General features: G+C 37.4%; 1 protein-coding gene across 1 annotated transcript in view; it reads left to right on the top strand.

Annotated features, from left to right (window-relative positions):
* Nucleotides 1–16,821, top strand: part of UNC80 (unc-80 homolog, NALCN channel complex subunit) — a 65,611-nt gene that overhangs the window by 1,816 nt on the left and 46,974 nt on the right. The window contains exons 3-18 of the mRNA XM_053470747.1: nt 1,162–1,318; nt 1,413–1,708; nt 1,815–1,938; nt 2,520–2,593; nt 2,846–2,985; nt 3,520–3,781; nt 3,878–4,012; nt 5,453–5,669; nt 5,768–5,908; nt 6,015–6,283; nt 7,365–7,718; nt 8,073–8,198; nt 8,982–9,129; nt 9,362–9,510; nt 10,589–10,755; nt 16,625–16,723. Coding sequence (XP_053326722.1) covers nt 1,162–1,318; nt 1,413–1,708; nt 1,815–1,938; nt 2,520–2,593; nt 2,846–2,985; nt 3,520–3,781; nt 3,878–4,012; nt 5,453–5,669; nt 5,768–5,908; nt 6,015–6,283; nt 7,365–7,718; nt 8,073–8,198; nt 8,982–9,129; nt 9,362–9,510; nt 10,589–10,755; nt 16,625–16,723 — 2,858 coding nt within the window. The remainder of the gene's footprint in view (nt 1–1,161; nt 1,319–1,412; nt 1,709–1,814; nt 1,939–2,519; nt 2,594–2,845; nt 2,986–3,519; nt 3,782–3,877; nt 4,013–5,452; nt 5,670–5,767; nt 5,909–6,014; nt 6,284–7,364; nt 7,719–8,072; nt 8,199–8,981; nt 9,130–9,361; nt 9,511–10,588; nt 10,756–16,624; nt 16,724–16,821) is intronic.

Below are 16,821 nucleotides of genomic sequence, written 5' to 3'. Positions count from 1 at the left end.
GATTTACGTAACAAAATATTTTTTCATTGATTGAATGCTTCTGTCTTAAGCTAAAGGCTTGTACAAAAAATTCCAAAATGTATACTTAGAGTGGCCATTCTGAATAATACATTGTCAGCCATTCTTCGAAATATTCAAGGACCAGTAGATCACTTTGCCCAAATTTTACTCTAGACCTCAGCTGTACTATGCACATTGGCACCTTTTGGCCCGGGAGGTGGAGGTGTTCCTGGTGAAGCGCTAACACATACACACTGAGACACATATTTACACACTTACACACTCACTTTAACTCATACACTCAACACACACATACTATACCTACATAAACACACTCTTACACATACACATTCATGCTAACACACGTGCACATGCACTCTCATGCTAACACACACAATACAAACTTACTTACATACATAAATATTTATTCCCTCCCTGCCCAGAGCCTTCTTTCTAGCTGTTCACACACACTGTACCAGCATCCTTGCTATTACCACAAGGTTGTGTAACATTGCACGTTTATGCAACTGCGACTCGGACCGACCCTTTTTGAAGAATTGCCCTCTTTCCCCTGGGCCTCGCCTTCTTACTAGGTATTTTACTTAATGCCTGTCTATGAATCCAAACCCAGAAAAGAGATATCTTTGTCTCAAAGTTAAGAGAGTAAATTTGTATAGACTCTTTTATACATTAGGAAGACTTGCCGCCTATAGTGTATGCTTCAAAGTAATATCCATAAACCCTTTTCTTAACGGGCAATATGATAAGAGAAAGTATAAACATATAAATAAAAGTGATAAAGATTTATCGTGTAACAATGTTGCATTGCAGTTATTTAACTCTTAAAACACTACACTAAGATTATCGGGATCATCAACCAACAGTTCAGACATTATTGGAATCTGTGTCGGAAATCTAATAAATTCACCCTTATCAATAAAACGGGATTGTATTCTTTGTATGGCTATATGGCCATTATATATATATATATACAGCAACTATGATAAAGAAGAAGTACAGTGCAATCTCTGTGCCAGGGTATGAAATGTGAAAGCTTATAATTAATTCATATTTCAGTTTTGTATAATAAGGTCTTTTCATGTTCCTTTTTTGCCATGGTTTTGTCTCTTTGTGGATTTATTTTTTATTCATTGTGTTTAGTCATTTGAGAGAGTTCTGGTGGAGAACAAACTACATGGTCTGTCACCTGCCTTGTCTGAAGCAATCCAGAGTATCTCCCGCTGGGAACTGGTCCAGGCTGCACTACCACATGTCTTACACTGTACAGCAACCCTGCTCTCCAACAGAAACAAGCTAGGTTGGTTATCACTTCACCCATCTTTTTGAGTGTGTTCTTCCATCTTCTTTCTATTTTACTGTATTCTCTGTGTGCTGTTTGTTTTACTGTGTAGGACATCAGGACAAGCTTGGTGTTGCAGAAACAAAACTTCTTCATACTCTTCATTGGATGCTCCTGGAAGCCCCTCAAGATTGCAACAATGATAGGTTTGGGACTGATCGAAGCTCCAGCTGGGGAGGAGGCAGTGGGGCATTTATTCACCAAGAAAATCAAGGTTCTCCAGGACATTCCAGGCCAAGCAACACCAATGAGGAGGATGAGAACAATCGCAGGAAGTTCCTGCAGAATTCTATGGCCACAGTGGAGCTCTTTGTGTTCTTATTTGCTCCTCTGGTCCATAGGATTAAGGTAACAAATATAATTACATTTCAATGCTAAACAAAAATGGATGCCCTTTAATTGTGAAAGATGTGGCTTAACTGTCTATACTTCATTATTTTTTTGTTTGTTGCAGGAATCAGACCTAACATTTCGCTTGGCGAGTGGCTTGGTGATCTGGCAGCCAATGTGGGAACACAGACATCCTGAAGTTCCTGCTTTTACATCACTTGTGAAACCCATTCGCAACATTATAACAGGTAGGGGGAGGCTACATTTTTAGAAACGTTTTTTTCAAAACTGTTAATTTAAGTCCAGTATATGTTGGTTTGTTAAATACTTTTATTAGGATGTCATTATTAAATAAAATACATGGAATTTAGTATACTAAAGAGTTACTAACCTGCCAAGGTTGAATTATTGGTTATTGGTCACAACCTGGAAAGAGAAAAAAGTGAGTGAATTTAAATTTTTGATGTAATGAAATAGAGGGTTGTAGTCAAGGCAGGAGTCTGCAGTGTTGAGATCGTACCAAAGTGTTGTATCGTACCAAAGGAAAAATATGAAAAATAACATAGGAACTATGAAAAATTAGGGTAAAGCTTCTCTACGTTACATATAAGCTCTTGTTCTAACATTTCTCCTCCTTAGAAATAAACTTCTCTCATGTACTTTGTTAAATCCCTTTATGTATTTAAATGTTTACATCAAATCCCCTCTCTTCTTTCCTCCAAGCTTTAAATATTGAGAGTTTTACTGCAACACAGCACAAGCTCAGGTAAAAGCATTAACTTTATAGGAAAACAGGTCAGTTTCTCATATTGAGTCTAATGTCTTTTAGCCAAAAGAAGTTCCCCGTGTAACAGTCAAAGCCAAGTGGTGGAATCGCCCAAGTTGGATGTAGGACCCTCACAGGTGAGGAACTCGTCACAATGCATCTTAGAAAGTTATGACATTTTTTTCTCATATTTGTGTGTCCTTCACAATTCATGGAGAAAAACTACAATGCAACCCTTCTTCAGAGTAAATGAAACAAGAAACCTTTGACTTCCACGTGAAATAATATAAAATAAGATGGTTTTACCAACGATCCTCATTCACTGGAATACCAGAATTCTTTCACTCTACGGCGGTGTTATATTTGAGTAATCTGTTTTTTTGTAAAAGGGATTTGAGGTAGTGTCTGAAGTGGCCCAGCCAGACTCCATCTCTCCCCGAGCTGCTGTCTCCAGCTGTCAGAGGGCAAACTCTTTTGATGGCTGCACCACCTCTCAGACCTCGCAGGAGAGAGGCCCACCATTTCCAAGGTACTTTCTTTGACAAATTGAGTCAAACACTTTGCAACTGTGGAGATATTATTTTTTTAAAACATTTTTGGGGACCTTCTAAATAATATTTTAGTTTAGTTTAACTAACCTTCTTTCATATCCAGGTGTTTCTTAATAGCTCTGTAGCCTATAATATTTACTAGACATGTGCACAGCGAGCAAAATCAATTCTGTATGATTTTCGTTTAGTTTTCAGAACATACATTTTTGGACAATTAATTTAATTTCCTGACCTTTCAGTTCGGACAGAATTTGGAGGCTTTTTCAGGTTCAAAAGTAAATTTGGGGCAGTCTCTCTCTAGACAAACAAACAAATGAATTGAGGTTTTGTGTTCATTTTTGTAGATATGTACAAAAGCACAAATTTGGCCAACATTACAAATCCAAATGCACTATTCTATTATTTACTGTTTGCTGTACATTTGTATATCGAATCAGAGAAAATGCTGTTCTTATCATTGACTTCTTCTCAGACTTTGAAACTAATTATATTTTACTATACCACCTTTTCAGAGCATCTTTGGTGATTCCGCCATGCCAAAAATCTCGCTATGCCACATATTTTGATGTGGCTGTTCTAAGGTGCCTTTTACAGCCTCATTGGTCAGAAGAGGGTACGCAATGGTCACTCATGTACTACCTGCAAAGGCTCCGGCATATGTTGGAGGAGAAGCCAGAAAAATCTCCTGAACCAGAGGAGCCTCCACTTCCTCGTCCAAGGAGCAGCTCTATGGTGGCAGCTGCACCTTCCCTTGTGAACACTCACAAAACACAAGTAAGAAAAAGAGTAGAGGGTTTTTTTTTAGTTATTAGTGACAATCTTAATCATTTCGAATAAAGAGATTTAATTTTATTTATTTTTCATATAAAGGATCTCACCATGAAGTGTAATGAAGAGGACAGATCCCTGGGGACTGAACCTTATGCCAAGGTCTCCTTGTCCAACCTTAGACGATCAGCAATTCCTGATCTTTCCTCAGATATTGGGATAAACATCTTCAAGAAGGTGAAACCCTTTACCTTATAAATTCTTTTCACTAACCTTATGGCTCTGCAAAATTTGACTTTGAACATAGTAGTAACAATGAAATATTGAATGTAACCTTACTGAATGTAATATCATTGCTACTCGCAAGTAAGCAGCTGACAGAGCAAGTGTAAACCAGGATGTTAGTGCGTAGGGGCAAGCGTGAATATCCGTGTGTATGTATGTGTGAATGGGTATGTGTGTGTTTTTGGACAGGCATTTGTAAGGACAGTGTATATTTGTGCATTTTACCACTCCATTACTGTTGGTATTTTGGACCTAAGGCGAATAGACTGATTCACTGTAACACATGTTTAGCCCAGGGAACAATTTAGATTTGTTTTAAATTAATAAACAATTGATAGTGTCCTTCACTGGGTCCAGCAACTGTAAAAACCATGTCCATGTCTATCAGTAGTTAAAATGAGAGTGTGTGGGTATTTGTGTACATGGTTAAGTGTGTGTGTGGGGCAGTGTACAAGTTAAACACTGTATGTGTCAGTGTACGGTGTTAGAACATGAGTCAGTGGAAGTGTTACAATGAGTGTATGTGTGTTAATGTACAGTGCTAGAATGGGTATGTGTGTGAGGAGTGTCAGTGTACAGTGTTTAACTGTGTGTGTTTTTAAGGGGTGTCATTGTACAGTGTTTGGTGTTAGACTGAGTGTGAGTTAGTGTACAGTTTGTCATTGTAAAGTGTTAGAATGTGTTGGGTGTCAGTGTACAGTGTTAGAGTGAATGTAAGTGTAGGGTGGTAGTATACAGTGTTTAGGGGGAGTGCCTATGTACAGTGTTAGAGTGTGCATTGGTGTGCATTGCTTGAGTGTCACTGTACAGTGTTAAAATGTGTGTTTGTGTATGGTATTACTGAGTGTGTTTGTTCATAAGGTTTGAATGTATGAGTCAGGAAGGTAGAGCGCAAAGTTACATGCAGGGAGCAGAGCAGTGAAGAAGTTTGTACAGAGTAGGGGGCAGAACAGTTATTTCCTGTTCCTGTCTGTCACCATGTGTAGCCCCTGCACCATACTACAGTCTGTATAGCTTTTTTCACTTCTCGATCTTACTAGGATTTAAAAATATTGCAATGAAAGGGGGAGGGGGCAAGATAATATTTTGCCTGGGTTGCCACATGATTAAGTATCAAAGAATAGGATTTGGATCCAAAACACAGGAGAAAATAAAAGTCAAACAAGGTAGTTCATTCAATATGCCAGTTTATGTACCTCATTTGGCCAACCTCAGAGAGGACTCGAAATCTGGTAGGTGAACGTCTAACACGTTACACACCCAAAAATGGCGCTTACTCATAGGCCTATTGAATCAGTGTTTTGGACCCAAGTCTCATTCTTTGATACTTAAGCATTGCTAATGGTGGAAGTGCCGAGCGGTTACACAACGCTATCTTCTATCTGCCTTTAGTTTAAAAGCCGTCGGGAGGATAGAGAACGCAAGGGTTCTATCCCTTATCATCATCAGGGGAAGAAGCGACAGAGAAGAATGGGTGTGCCATTTTTACTTCACGAAGACCACTTGGATGTATCTCCAACACGCAGCACATTTTCTTTCGGGAGTTTTTCTGGTGTTGGTGAGGACAGGCGTACTATTGAAAAGGCCGGATGGCAGACTACAATACTTGGTGAGTACTAGAATACGTTATAATATAGTTTTTTTCACTGTGCAGAAACTTTAATGTAAAAAAAATTGTTTAAAATAATTTTCACAAAATTTCCGCAGGTAAATTCACCAGACGTGGGAGCTCGGACACTGCTACGGAAATGGAAAGCTTAAGTGCTAGACATTCTCACTCGCATCACACTCTATTGAGTGACTTGCCTGACCACTCCAACAGCCATGGAGAAAACACCGTTAAGGAGGGTAGGTGAACTGTTCTACTCTTTTGATGTTTTAGGACAGAGTTCCATTTTTTTTTTTTTGCTGGACATGTCAATAATGCTCATACATTTATTTTTACTCCTTCCAGTGAGGTCCCAAATCTCCACTATCACGGTGGCCACTTTCAACACCACGTTGGCTTCTTTTAATGTGGGCTATGCTGACTTTTTCACTGAGCACATGAGAAAGCTGTGCCACCAAGTGCCCATTCCTGAATTGCCACATGAACCCTTGGCCTGTGCCAATCTTCCACGGAGCTTAACTGATTCCTGCATTAACTACAGCAGCCTTGAGGACACCGATCACATAGATGGAACCAACAATTTTGTCCATAAGAACGGAATGCTCGATCTCTCGGTAAGCAGGGTAGCGTGTGGAGGAATCTACAACAGAAAAAAAGAATTTGCAACAGATCAGAATCTGATAGATAAGATAGATGGTTCATCTAGTCGGCCCAGAAGAGGAGGCAAATATACAAAAATAAAAATACAGCGCTAACAATTCTCAATGTCATAATACGTTTATATAAAAATACATTTTATTCAATACATATATAATAAACAAATCAAAATCAATTAACACAATGGAGATATATACCAGAAATAAATATCAACACTATATGATATTGTGATCTATATGATGTTGCCACTGCTAATGGAGGAAACAAAATGTCTGTTTATCCTGGCGGGGGGACAACGCCAGAGAAAGAGGTTTGTTTTTATAGTTTATTGGACCTTTTTTTTATTTATTATTATGATGATTATTATTATAAATATTTCCTGATATTTATTGTGTTTTTCTATACTATATTTTATATCATATAGAATATTGTGGTGATTTTTACCATATATATGTACATTGGTGCTTCTGCATAGCCTCACAGCGTTGATATATTTATATATAAATATTTTGTGGCATTGGATAATTGTAGCTCTGTCTTTTTCTTTTTGAATTTAATTCCTTTTCGTGTGAAATACTGCAGCCCAGAGACTCGCAGGTTAATTGCCCTAATAATGATATCTGGAGACTCCTCTTTGTGTATTTTTGTTTAACCCTTTCTGGTTCCGATTCAATGGTGAATTGTTTACCATGTATTTCCTCGTGGAGAAAACCCTTAGGGGAATTTTCAATGGAATTTCTGGGATAGTATATCAGCGTTAACTGAATAGAAATAAAAAATGCTGGCTAACAAATTTAGCATTTTTCATGCAAACAATGAGCAAATAGATAAAATTAGGAGAGCCAAAAATTAAAATGAGCTCTAATATGCCATTTATATAAGTGACAATATTTGTTATGGAGAACATCAAAGAAACATTCATAAAATACATTAATATCCTTTCTAAGAATTTTCAGGTGACGATGTAATCATAAAGACATGATTCATGTACAATTTTACACAAATGCATATGGATTTTTTGTCTACTTTTTTCCTTAGTTTGTTCTTAAAGCGGTATATCTCGTCTTAAACCATGACATCAGCTCTCGTATATGCGATGTGGCCCTCAATATTGTAGACTGCCTGCTGCAGCTCGGGGTTGTTCCCTGTGTAGAGAAAAAGAGGAAGAAAAGTGACAACAAAGAGAATGATTCCTCCTCTCTATCAGGATCAGCCTCAGTTTCCACAGAGAAGAGACAGAGCGAAGGGAATTTTCAGATGAAAGGGGCAGCCAGAGGATCAAATTGTGGTTTTGGAGGAGCTCCTAGTGGGGCAGCCGGTGGTGGAGGAGGAGGAGATGGAGGAAGTGGTGGAGATGGCTATTTTGACAAGAATGACAAAAACAATGAAAAGGTATGATGGCATAAATCAGATTCAGTGTCCAAGGTAAAAAATGTCCTACTCACATTGAAATAATTCATAAAATAAGATTTAGCAAATATGTTCTTTAAACCAAAAGTTTTATACCCACCAGAGTTCAAAAAATAATCAAGATCACTTTTTATACTATTTTATCAGATCTGAGACATTATGTGAGTATTACTTACCGGTGGGGTTTAATGGCATGACATCTTCAGGCAGTTTTGTGTTAATTCTTCTTACATGAGGATTGATAATTGACTCACAATTGTTAAACTTTTATGTACGCTGGTTGCCTTGATCAAAGTTATTTTTCCTTTCTCTGTTACGTGTTCTTTGTGTTTTCAGGATGAGAATGTAACAACCCACAAGCTGGCTCTTACCATGCTTATAAAACTGGTGAAGTCTCTAGGTTGTGCATATGGTTGCGGTGAGGGGCATAGAGGGCTGTCTGGGGATCGCCTAAGAAACCAGGTATGGAGAGAACAATGGTGTTGGTAAAATGTATCACATCATTTCTGCATATTAAACTGCGCAAATGCCAAATAGGGCAAAATAACAATACATAGTAAATAACTAACTATAACCTGCGTATGAGGATACAGAGATGACGCTTTCACTAAAAGGATGAAATCAAGCATATAGCTTATTATCCAAATCAAAATACATGCATAATTGCATAATAATCAAATAAAAGAAGAATGGAACAGAGAATAACTGAAAAATATCATTGTGACATTTTTCTCAACCATTAACCATTACACCAACATGCCATTAACCCTTTTGCACCACAATTATCTCACGGGCACTAAAATGTGTTTCAGATAATCAGACTGTTATTTAGGAAGGGAGTTGAGGTAAGGGGATATTTCAACTGACAGACTTCACAATGCATTATGAAGATATAACATTTCATGAAAGTCACCTCACCAATTTAACATTACATTCTGCCTGGCCAGTTTGGCCCTTTGTGGAGGAGAAACTCACTGGCCCTCTAGCACACGTTGAGAAGTCACATCTCAGAAGTTTCATCTCACCTCAAATCACATTTAAGCAGTTCAGTAAATACCCACTTTCAGGAAGCCATTCATAACTTACTAATCAGAGGTAGGTTCACAAGTTCCTCTACATAATAACCCGTATAAGGTTTGCTGATCTCCATGGTTTAAATGTTGATTTGTGATAGTTGATTGCAAGCTCCTTTGCTACCCTTCCAGGGTTGATAATACTAAATGGATATTACTTTTTTTTGTCTAGGCACAGAGCTGCCTTACCAAGCTATATAAATTGGATAAAGTACAGTTCCGGCAAACCATGAGAGATTATGTTAACAAGGATTCCCTCAATAATGTTGTGGACTTTCTGCATGCTCTTCTCGGGTTCTGCATGGAGCCAGTTACTGACAGTAAGTCCAAAGACAAGAAAGCTAACAAGTCTCTGAATTTATGGGTGAACTTAGGGCAGAAATTGTGTTTTCTATCATCAAACTGGGTTTACAAAGGGTAAGACCTCATGATTTATGACGAGTAAGCATTGTCACTTGAATTCACCTGTTTTTTTAATAACTCTCCTTTACACAGTTCTGTGTATTTATGATATAGGTGTCCAATTTAAATACTGTCCTTGTATTTTGATAGACAGGGCTGGATTTGGGAACAACTTCACCACAATGGACAACAAGTCTACAGCCCAAAGTGTGGAGGGCATTATCGTGAGCTCTATGTTTAAGTCTCTGATTACACGATGTGCTTCAACTACTCATGAGCTACACAGTCCTGAGAACCTGGTAAGAGTATCCATATTAATGTTACAAACGGATACATTATGTATCTTTACTAGATGTTTCTTTTTTTGTGTGTATAACATTATTAATATTATATTTTTATTTGCTCAAATATTAAAGACAATTCACAATTTTAGCTACAATCAAACACAACATATTCATATGCACTGATAGGATGTTAGTTCAAAGAAGAGGCAAAGTCACTTAACTGTAGAGTCTAGATCCTGGAGGAGTAGATAGGTGACATGAAATCTGGAAATTAAATGTTAGAAGGAGCAGAGGTGGTATTCATGGCATATAACGTTAATCAGAGATCAAGTAAATTTGGACACAGTTTAAGGCAGATGCTAACTGAAGTTCTCCCCATGCTTCAGGTCTCCAGAAGACCTAATGGGCTTAGAACAAGCCGTCCACAACCTTATTGTAGTCATCAAACGTTTTTGAGGTGGTAAAGGCACTAGAAGCCATTGTACTCTAAACCAGAACTTTTTTAACATCTAATGGGTTAGATTTTCCCTTACATTTTCAGAGTTCATACTTAGGGTCACCTAGTTTATCAAGAATGCAAAGTTGACCCATTTTGATCTATTTAGTCTTTACCACTAAAAATACAGTTTATGAAGATTTCAAGTTTAATTTGACAAGACCAAGAACTGAGTAAGGTTTGAGATCTAACAAAAGATAGAAACAATGTTGCGGCTATACACACTGCAGGGAGGAAGGTTTCTTAACTGTTTCAGCGTTAGGCTGATCACCGTGGAGGGAATGGTGCTAATCTGTTCATATGTATTTCTATTTCATATACATTTTCATGTTTATTTTTGTGTGCATTATGCATCAAAATACTCAAAGCCCACATCTCTGTTCTTATGGTGTCACTGTTTACTTAACATATGGCAGGTGGCCTAATATGATAATTCATAAAAGTAGGTGGTGAAATATAAAAATGTAATTGTCAAACCTGGTTCAAAACATATGCTCAGTCACTGAATAAACAAAAAAAACCAGAACACATGGGAACATCCATACAAAATGAGTTTTTTTGGAAGAGCTAATTGCATAATGTATCTTCTCCTTTCAGGGTCTATATTGTGACATTCGACAGCTGGTACAGTTTATCAAAGAGGCTCATGGCAATGTTTTTCGAAGGGTTGCCCTGAGTGCTTTGCTGGACAGTGCAGAAAAGTTGACACCAGGGAAAAAATCTGAAGACGGAGAACAGGAGCCAAGACCTTCAGGAAGCAAAAGGTTTGCGTGTGAAAGTGGGCATGTAGTAATCATGCTAACTAATTGGTTACTATCCATGATTATACACCACTGTGACTGGTTATTTTGCTCTTCTGCTGCTGCTGCTTGATGAAGTTTGTTCTGCTTAGCTGGGTTTAGCTGTTTTGCTTTGCTATGGAGGTTGCAAAGATTCAACATTTTGTTTACAGCATTGTGTGTGGCTAAGATCGCTTTTGCTCAGATGTCCTCTGCTGTGCAAGGCCGCCACTCCCTCATTTCATTCAGCTTCTTTGTATTTCTATCAGCTGTACAACTATACATGGAGTCATATGTCATATAAACCACAGTTAAGACCTAGGTCCAAATCATATAGGCCCATATAGGCATTAAAGCTACTTTCCAGGTACCCTAAAATAAGAGACGTTAGACTTTTGCTTTAGAAGGCCCAGATTAGACTTGGGCGCAGGCATAACTTTTGTTTTAGTTTTCATGTTTTTGGTTTTTTGGGGGGGTGCTTCTTATTCGATGGAATTCGAAATTTGTATGTCGCTATGTTCGTCAGTCTGGTTGCCATGGAAACAAGAAATAAACACGTCGAAGATGTTGAATAGGGATTTTGAGACCAATGGATGGAAGAAAGAGGGTTAAATTATCTTAATTTTTAATAGGTGTTATTAATTACATTTAAAAAATTCTTTAACACCATCTATTAAAGATTAACTAGTCCACTACCACCCTTAAACTTAATTTATAAGTTTATAACCTAATAATTAATGATTATATTAAGAATAACCAAATATTTATCAATTAAATAATACAATTATATAATTTTAAATTACTTAATCTAGGTAAATAATAATAATTAATTAAATATTTTTTTTAAAAAAATTATATTACTACTGCAAGTGCCTGCCTGGTTATTGTCTTAATACAAGAGTTTATTATTATTTATTATTGCCGTGACAAGAGTTTACTTAGGGGTTATTTATTATTAACTTATTATAATATTTATTTATTTATTTTTTATTATAATAAGAATAATAAATTACTTACTCTAAGTAGTCTAAGTCTACCCAAGTCTACCGTCAAGCTCACTAAGCTAAAGTGAAGTTATATTATTTATAATTAATATTATTAATTTATATTAATTAATAATAATAATATTATACTTTGATATTCATGAAATATATTATGGTTAAACAACCAAGAATTTGAAGTTAGTTACAAATTCAAGATACAGTAGTACTACTTCTGCTAAGCCTAATACTACAATAGCTAATTTCTTTGTTACTATTACAGCTACCTTCAAGCATTGCAGTCGTCCTCACACAGTCCATCTTCCTATAAATAATTAAAAAAAAATGTAACAGCAAAACAGTTATATTATTGATATTACCAAATTAGTTGCGTTAACTAACTTATTGGTTTGACTGACCGACTGTGCTGAATTTTTCTAAGGAACTGTGAGGCAAACTGTCAGCTCAACAGCACTAGCACAAGAATACACAGCTGACAGAAGCACTGAAAAAATCCTCTTAAATGACTTTACTTTGGAAACTTTAGAGAGTCTTAGACACTGTGAGAAATGGCAGGCCGAGGCTCACCAAGTCTCACAAAGAAGAATCTCACTCTGTAAAATGCTCAGATGCAGCACAGCAGTGTCACATAAAGCAGTCACATTGAAATGAACGGATCCCCTGCCTGCTCTGCTCTTATATAGGTTTTCTTCATTGCTAGTCTGCTTTTTTTTCTTTGAAAGATGCAGCACAGCTATTGGACAAGCCCTCAGCATGATGTGACAGGAATGGGCTGATTGGACAAGCAGAGATCAGCTCACTCAATGTCCCTCTTCTTAGTGCAGGCAAAATGACGATCTTCTCCTTCTCTTAGTGTAGTTAAAACAGCGGCTGTGGCGATGATTGAATGAACGAATAAATAAAGACTTTTGTATTACGTACATTAGTTTTTCGTTTCTTTCGTCCAATGTTCCATTTGTTAGTTCGTTATTTGGACGAATAGACGAAACTGTAAAATCTTTTCTTGCACCCTCTGATTTCTTTTCCATTGTACTTTGTTATTGCAGTGAATGATGATTCCAGATTAAGATGTTGTATTCCAGCACCATCATTTACAAAATATACCGAGCCACAATTGGGGCAATAGAGTGGTCTGTGCCTTTCCAGGAGATTATTAAGTCACTTGACACTTGACCAGTCCACATAGCTGTGGAGGGGGCAACAGATAGAGCAGGTCTCAAACTTGTTCAAGTATGAGGGGTCTTTAATTTGCAACTTATGTAAATGACCATTATTTAGCAGTTAAGTAGCATGCTCCGCCCCAGGCCCTCTGATGGCAAGAGGAGGGCACTTGTGATGGCAGATGGAGCTACCCCCCTGCGCTGCAGCAATAGCCTATGCCTATTGACTAGGGGGCATTAAAGCAGAAGTCTGAAATGACAGACCTCGAGCTCCCATGACAGCATGGAGCATGTAGGATGGAGGATGAGAAAGGTTAGAGATGGGAGAAAGGGATGTAAGGGCAGTGTATGGGTATATATGTGTGTTTTTGTAAGCTGGTGTGTTTCAGGGCAGTGTATGTGGATATATGTGTGTTTTTGTAATCTGGTGTGTGTAAAGAGTATGTAAGAGCAGTGTAGGTATTTGTGTGTTTGTAAGCTGGTGTGTGCATGTGTATATGTGTGTTTAAAGGCAGAGGTGTGTAAGGGCAGTGAATGCGTATTATGTGTGTATGGACAAACGTGTGTAACAGCAGTGTATATATATATATATATATATATATATATATGTGTGTATGGACAGAGGTATGTAAGGGCAGTGTACGTGTATATGTGTGTTTATGGGAAGCTGTGTGTAAAGGCAGGGTCAATAAAATTACCTCTTTAAAAAAAATAGCTATGGGGGCACAATATTCCATTCTTGCCTCGGGGGAAAAGGAGCATGATTTAGTGGTGGAACTTATTGGTGCCCCCCAGTTTTGACTGTGGTATCTTATGTGCCCCCCCCACTATATACTGTTCCTCCAGTGGCCACTGATAGGAATTATGCCTCGGGTGTAATTGCAAAATAGGAAATCTACAGGAAAGTTAAGCATTTCAGCTACATCTCATCATCATCATCCTCACTATGCATGATCAAGGGCAGTGAGCTTGTCCTGCAAGAACGTTAGCAATGCATAATGCATACATAATATAGGAGATTAGTCAAAAGTCTCGAGCTCAGCTATACCTGTAGTAAAGTCCTTTGTAGGAACAAAAGATTCCTTTACATAAAGGTCCTCCTCACTTTCTCTGTGATCCCCATATGGTCTCGAGAAGGGTAGCAGAGGTAGACCACTGCAGGACAGCGGGATAGAGTGGGGAAATCAGGACTGTCCTGGAGAAATCAAGACAGTTGGGAGGTATGCTAACAAACCACAGTTAATGTAGTTTGTTAATATTATATATATATATATATATAAAGTCCAAAATTAACAATTGCACACCAATCACCACTTTTTTAGCCCGGTGCCAAGTAGCTGCAACAGCAAATCTTATAACATCCAAAAATAGTTACCGGCACTCCAGGGACTTCTTTAAATAATCACTCGAGAAATTATTTTAATTATTTAAATTATTGAGTGATTATTTAAAGAAGTCCCTGGAGTGCCGGTAACTATTTTTGGATGTTATATATATATATATATATATATATATTAATATTAAAAGAATAAACAGATATATCTGCCCCTTTAAAAATGCTCTAAATCTTAACGATGTAATTGACCTTGCAGACCTAAACAGACATTTAATATGTACATGCACAACTTTATAAGTACATACAGAAAAATAGAGAATATATTAATATGAATACTTAAGACACACATTTTATCTCTTGGTGGTACATTCTTGGCTGCCTTTTGTGTGACTGCTACTTGCTATCAGCTTTTGCACCGCTATTATATTTATTTTTTTTGCTTCACCATTAATGCTTTTATTAGAGTGCAACAATACTTATGTTTGTAAATGTACACATTTGATATCATTTGTTCCCCATCATATTCCGTTAACCTATTGCACCCAAAAACCTTAATACACATGTGATAACACCTGCCTAGATCATTGGTTCCTAAATCACTGGTTCCCAGCTCTGGTACCTAAAGCCTCAACATTTAAGGGGGGGTTTACCTATGTGCCTTCTAAATTGCTAAGACTGCACTTATATAAATATATATGTTGGTGCTATATCCCTAAAATCAGCGAGAATTCTTCAAAGGGATTTATTCACTAAAGGTAGAGTTCTCATTATTGAGGCCAATTATTCATTATTGAGGCCAACAAACTATACTGCCAACTCTTCCTTTAGTGAATGGACTCCAAAGTCTTCTTAGACCTTCACACTGGAGAAAGTATTGATTATGAATAGTGAGGTGAGGGAGTTAAAACCACTACTCCCCTTCCAACTGATTATTTGTGCTGGTGTATAGACAACCTTAACCTCGGGACAGGAGCTGGGAACCATTGAATTATATGGTTTGTTAACATTTCTTTAATATATGTTAAAGAGGGAGTGTCACCTATAAGAAAATTATTATATATAATCATACATGGTAACTCCTGGGGTTTGACCTTGAGTCCCAGGGTTGTCTCAACATCCGAATGTATGGTAATTGCCAGATTGTCAGCGTCTGGACTTGACTGCTTCTTAGTCTACCTGTACATACAATTGGTTAATTGTAATAAACTGATAAATGTTCATATAGGTGCTAGAATCCAAAGGTCAGCTCATTTAGAATGCCCCCTGTATACATATAACATTATTCACTAAAATATCAATGACATGCTTTATGCTATGTAAACATATTTCAAAATAGTTCAGCAATTTTCATGGTTAAAAAAAAAAAAAAGATGAACCCCAATATTACTTTTCTCATATGTTTAAAATGGCATATGAGTCCCTATACATGAGACTTGGGTCCAGACAGACAACACCTAGAACATAAGGCAAGCAAATTCAGGACTCATTCAACTCTTTTTTGAAAATCCGGAACCCATAGCTCAAGAGCTGTAAAGAACAACTCAAGTGAGAAGACGAAACAACAACTTAATAGCACGCCCTATAGTACAACCCTGCTTTTCCACCGCATGAGGGAACCAGCAAACCCATTTAATATTGTGTTTTAACAATTAAAAAACAATAATTTAAAAACACATCAAATGTTAATATAGATTTGCTTTTAAGGTGACATTTTCTCTTTAATTAAATCAGTGAAAATAAATAATGCATATTGACCTGTCAGGTTTGTCATGTAACTGATCAAAACAGTTAAAATATTGACCCAAAGGCTAAATTTTTTGTAAGGCAGATCTACAGTGACAAATTTTGGAGGCAAAGGAGAAGTATTATTGGTGAAAAACCCATTCCTCTGTATACTCTTCTCACTAATCAAGCCATCCCATTTAAGTTTACTAGAGGAGCAATGGTGTCCGAGCCTTGGGAAACATGTAATGGGAAAAATTTGAACATACAGTCTCCATTCTAAACTTAAATCTATTTGTAACTTGAATGCCTTCAGTGATACTTACAGTGCAGAGATTGTTTTTTATTTCCAACTTTGGCAGCGGCCTTGCTTATTTAAGAAAATGGCCTGTCATTATTAGAAATAGTGGAAGCATTGTCCCCAAGATTTGTATTGTAGCCATTTAATGAATGAATGAATATGAATGAATGCACCAATATGAATTAAAGTAATGATTTTCTTGTGACTTCATCATGGTGCTTGATAGTGCTTTAATTGGAGTCTATAAAGTACAGTACAGTTGAAAGCCAACTAAAAAGGGATTGGGCCAGTGGCTGACTTTTCTCTCCTGTGGTTGGCCCTATTGTACCCTTAGACCGGAAGAGGGGAGTGCTCCTGAAAAGGGCCGTGTCTCCTATGCGCCCGAGGAGTGCCGAAGTTACATCTCTAGCCACCCCCCGCAATCACCAGAGCAGTAAGTAGGCAATTATCACATGGCTCATCCTATTCCTGCACTGTGTCTTCTGGCATAAGCATTTGTATTACCGATCTCTGCTAAAAAACACTGCTACA

Source organism: Spea bombifrons, chromosome 7 (assembly GCF_027358695.1).
Source record: "Spea bombifrons isolate aSpeBom1 chromosome 7, aSpeBom1.2.pri, whole genome shotgun sequence".
Classification (NCBI taxonomy): Eukaryota; Metazoa; Chordata; class Amphibia; order Anura; family Pelobatidae; genus Spea; species Spea bombifrons.
Note: the sequence above shows the minus strand (reverse complement) of the source record. Positions and strands in the feature narration are given on the sequence as shown.